The sequence below is a fragment of the Cryptotermes secundus genome, unplaced genomic scaffold, assembly GCF_002891405.2.
Source record: "Cryptotermes secundus unplaced genomic scaffold, Csec_1.0 scaffold493, whole genome shotgun sequence".
NCBI lineage: Eukaryota > Metazoa > Arthropoda > Insecta > Blattodea > Kalotermitidae > Cryptotermes > Cryptotermes secundus.
In genome coordinates, this window is record NW_019738879.1 from 1 (window position 1) to 3,565 (window position 3,565).

Here is a 3,565-nt window from a genome sequence, read left to right on the forward strand (position 1 = left end):
TCGTGTAATGTTCAGAGGCTTCATACCAAAACTACACCCTGTTTTTTGTCATATTAAATGAGCACTCATAAATTCTAATTCACTTTCTGTCCATATATCCACTACAACAAATTTTGTGCAAATCACAATACATATTTCACATGAAATTATGAATAATCGTGCAAGAGTAACCTCAAAGACTCATTGTCTTTCATTACACACCCACCGTTCTTATATGCACTTACTTTCGTTAAATTAATAAATGTACATGATGGTGTAATCTTCCTTCACACATTCTTCAGTTTCATGGTTCATAGGGAAATCACTTCGATTTCGTTGTGGAACAGAAGAAACACATATTTGAAAATTTTTAGCACTTGCCATTATTCGGTCACCGATAATACATGCATTAATCTGTTTACACTTAGTAGCGTCTTTCGTTGAGGCTGTATGCTAGAATCCGTGTTAAATTCCCGATTAGGCCATTAGATTTTTATCAATTGACCTAATCCTTTCAGCCACACTATAGCCCTTGGGTCTACTCATCCTCTTACAGAAATGAGTGTCAGGAATTAATAAAATGATTTTCCTGTGGAGTAATCCATTGCCGGCCCGTATATCTTACAACCTTACCACCATCTTAAAGCCGATTGTCTAGATAATCGTGGACCCTCAACGTCTCACAACCATATGGGCCTTCACTGCCTGGTACAGGGATAGCTTTACTTTTTTTTTTTTACACTTGGTGGAATTACTGTTCAGAACAAATATTTTTAATTGATTTTTGTCTTTCTTTCCTTACTGTATTAGGAGATTTTGTTTTGTGGTCAGATAGGCTCCTCTTCTACCTCTCATCCAACCCTATTAACATATTACCAATTAACTTATTATTAGGCCACAAAAGATCCAATTTTTTATTTCTTAGTTCCTGATTTCAATCCTGTGATGGCAGAAATATGATTATATCCATGGATATAATAACTATAATTTCAGTGTCCAACATCTTACTGGCTAGGTGGATTTAAATTCTCTGAATCTTTTTTTCTACACCATTGTTATATTTATATTTCAATTAATCTAGACCTCTTTAAGTTATTTTAATTTAAAGAAAATTTAGGCTATGAGCATTATGCAGATTTAGTAAGAAAAATTAATGAGCTATGTTAGAAAATTGGTGTCAGATGATAAATGCAATGGTAGTGTTTTCTCCATGTTTTTCACAAAATATTCGTACTGCTGTCTGTACATTTCTAGCATATCCCAGTAGACCCTTTTGAAGATGCAGATCTTGTCGAACCAAAGCACCATGTAGCAGAGATCAGGTGGTGTGAGGTTCAGGGCTACCTGATGGACTTTTTGAGAGGGCGTGGACAGATACCATCTCGGTCAGCAAACCTCTTGCATGTCCTAGGTTCTGTAACTGTAAGTATGACGTAATAAACTGCTGTTTAATTTTCCATTTCTCACCCAGCTTCCTAAACAACTAGCTTCTAAAGGGTCCCTAACAACTGTTTTTGCAGGTATATACTGGATTACAAGATGGAAGGTTTTTTCTTTTGAAAATACACACGTAGAATATGTCCATATAAACAGGTTCAGTAAAATTGTGTCCCAGAGCTCTGTTCTTAAACCAACAAGATAATCCTACCAGACACTTGTGTACATTCATTTTTTACTGTTTGTGCACTGCATTATTGGAGCAACACATGTGCTTGGCTTAGATGGTCAAGTGTTTTTCTTTTTTTAATTCTAATACCATTATCTCCAATTAAAATATGATCCAAGGATTTTTCATGGAAACTTCATATTGACCCATTAGTAACTAAAATGAGTTCAGCCTGTTATGCTATTAAGACAGCGAAAGGTTTTATGAAACCCTTAAGATGATTTATTTTTCATATGTGCATACTGTTATGGAATACGGTATAATTTTCTAGGGTAATACGTCTAACAATATCAATGTCTTTAGGATACAAAAGCAGATAATTAGAGTTATTATGAATGCAGAAACTAGAGACTCCTTTAGGGATCTATTTAAGAAATTAAATATATTGCCGGTATATTCACAATATATATACTCGATAATACTGTTTATTGTAAAATATAAAGATCTGTACAAATCGAATCATGAGATTCATAGCTTCAGTACTAGACATAGCACAAATTTGCACCTTCCTACATCACGTTTGACAGTTTTCCAAAAATGACCCTACTACTCTGGTATCAGAGCTTATAATCATCTTCCACCTCATATAAAAAGTCTGAGTAATGAAATTAAACTATTCAAACCGATGCTAAAAAGGTTTCTTCTTTCCAATTCGTTTTATTGCTTGGATGAATATTTTAACTGTAACATAAAGTAAACACCTGGGTTATAATCCCTGCTAAGTAAACTTTTTTATGATACTTATAATCTGCTCATATATATTGTAACGTGTTTCCGTTACTGAAGACGCCGTAGAGATGGTTAATTGGTTTATTTAACAATCTACAAATAACGGCTACAATTAATTATCACACAGTTGCGGGGTTTCACACTTTATAACCCTAATCGCATTAATCTGTTGCCACTGTTGTGGGGTTTCACACTTTATAACCCTATGCGCAAATCAGTTCACTCTGTGTTCAGTGGTCTACACGTTTACAGTAGGGGAGCTAGGTATCACTGTATCACACGCTCCCAATTAAACAATCACACACACGTCCGGATCTTCTTTCCGCAACGGCTGCTATACTCCAACTTGTAGTCGGCTGACTGGAGAACTGTTGATAACACACTAGCTCGTAGGCTTGCTCAGAAATATCTTCGGTGATGGGCACGTTATAACTTGACTCGGCGCCTGTTACGTTACCACTCGGCGGCGGTCACAGTACAACTGACTGGTAGCTGCTGTGCGGTTCCCTTATATATCCGCAGTGGTGCCTGTGGCGGGCCACATCGCAGTGGGAAGTGGTTCCGCGTTACCGTGGCGTCACCGCGCATGGCGCGTTACATAGCTACCAGGATGCGGGGTGATTACTCGCCTATTACGCGAGCGCTACGTTACCGCTACGTGCAGCTGGGGAGGTAGGGGTCAACATGTCACACTGCTCCCTCCTTAAGGCTGTTCGTCCCGAATAGCGTAACGGTGCATCTCCTTTCCTTTTCCTCGGTGGCTGTTCTTGCAGCATCTTCTTTGTGTCCTACTGTTTCTCTTCTCCCCGTTGCTCTGTTCTCCAACCGCCACATCTTCCCCCTTTTTATGGTTGCTCGTCTCGAGCAGCTCCATGATAAGGCGCAAGCTGGTCGAGGTGCACAACTAACATCCTCGACCAAGGGGTCTTCTGGATTCGGTAAACGACGTCATTTATCCGGGTCACTACTTTGTAAGGACCTTCCCATGATGCTTGTAGTTTCGGCAATTTCCCTTTTCTGCGGGTTGGGCGATATAGAGCCAGACTCTGATGCCTTCGTCGTAACCTGTGGAGTTGGCCAGTTTATCGTACCGAGTTTTCATCCGGTCACTGGCAAGCTTCAGATGTTGCCGGGCATAATTGTGGATGTCGTGCAGATGATCCACTAAGTCTGCTGCATAATCGGTTGTGG

General features: G+C 39.2%; 1 protein-coding gene across 4 annotated transcripts in view; it reads left to right on the top strand.

Annotated features, from left to right (window-relative positions):
- The first annotated feature begins 1,235 nt into the window (after window positions 1-1,235).
- The window catches only part of LOC111871188 (transmembrane protein 94), a 45,229-nt gene continuing 42,899 nt past the window's right edge, over window positions 1,236-3,565 (top strand). For all 4 annotated transcript variants that reach the window (XM_023864093.2, XM_023864094.2, XM_033754139.1 and 1 more), the window contains exon 1: window positions 1,236-1,401. In XM_023864093.2, coding sequence (XP_023719861.1) covers window positions 1,327-1,401 — 75 coding nt within the window. In that variant the 5' untranslated portion in view covers window positions 1,236-1,326. The remainder of the gene's footprint in view (window positions 1,402-3,565) is intronic.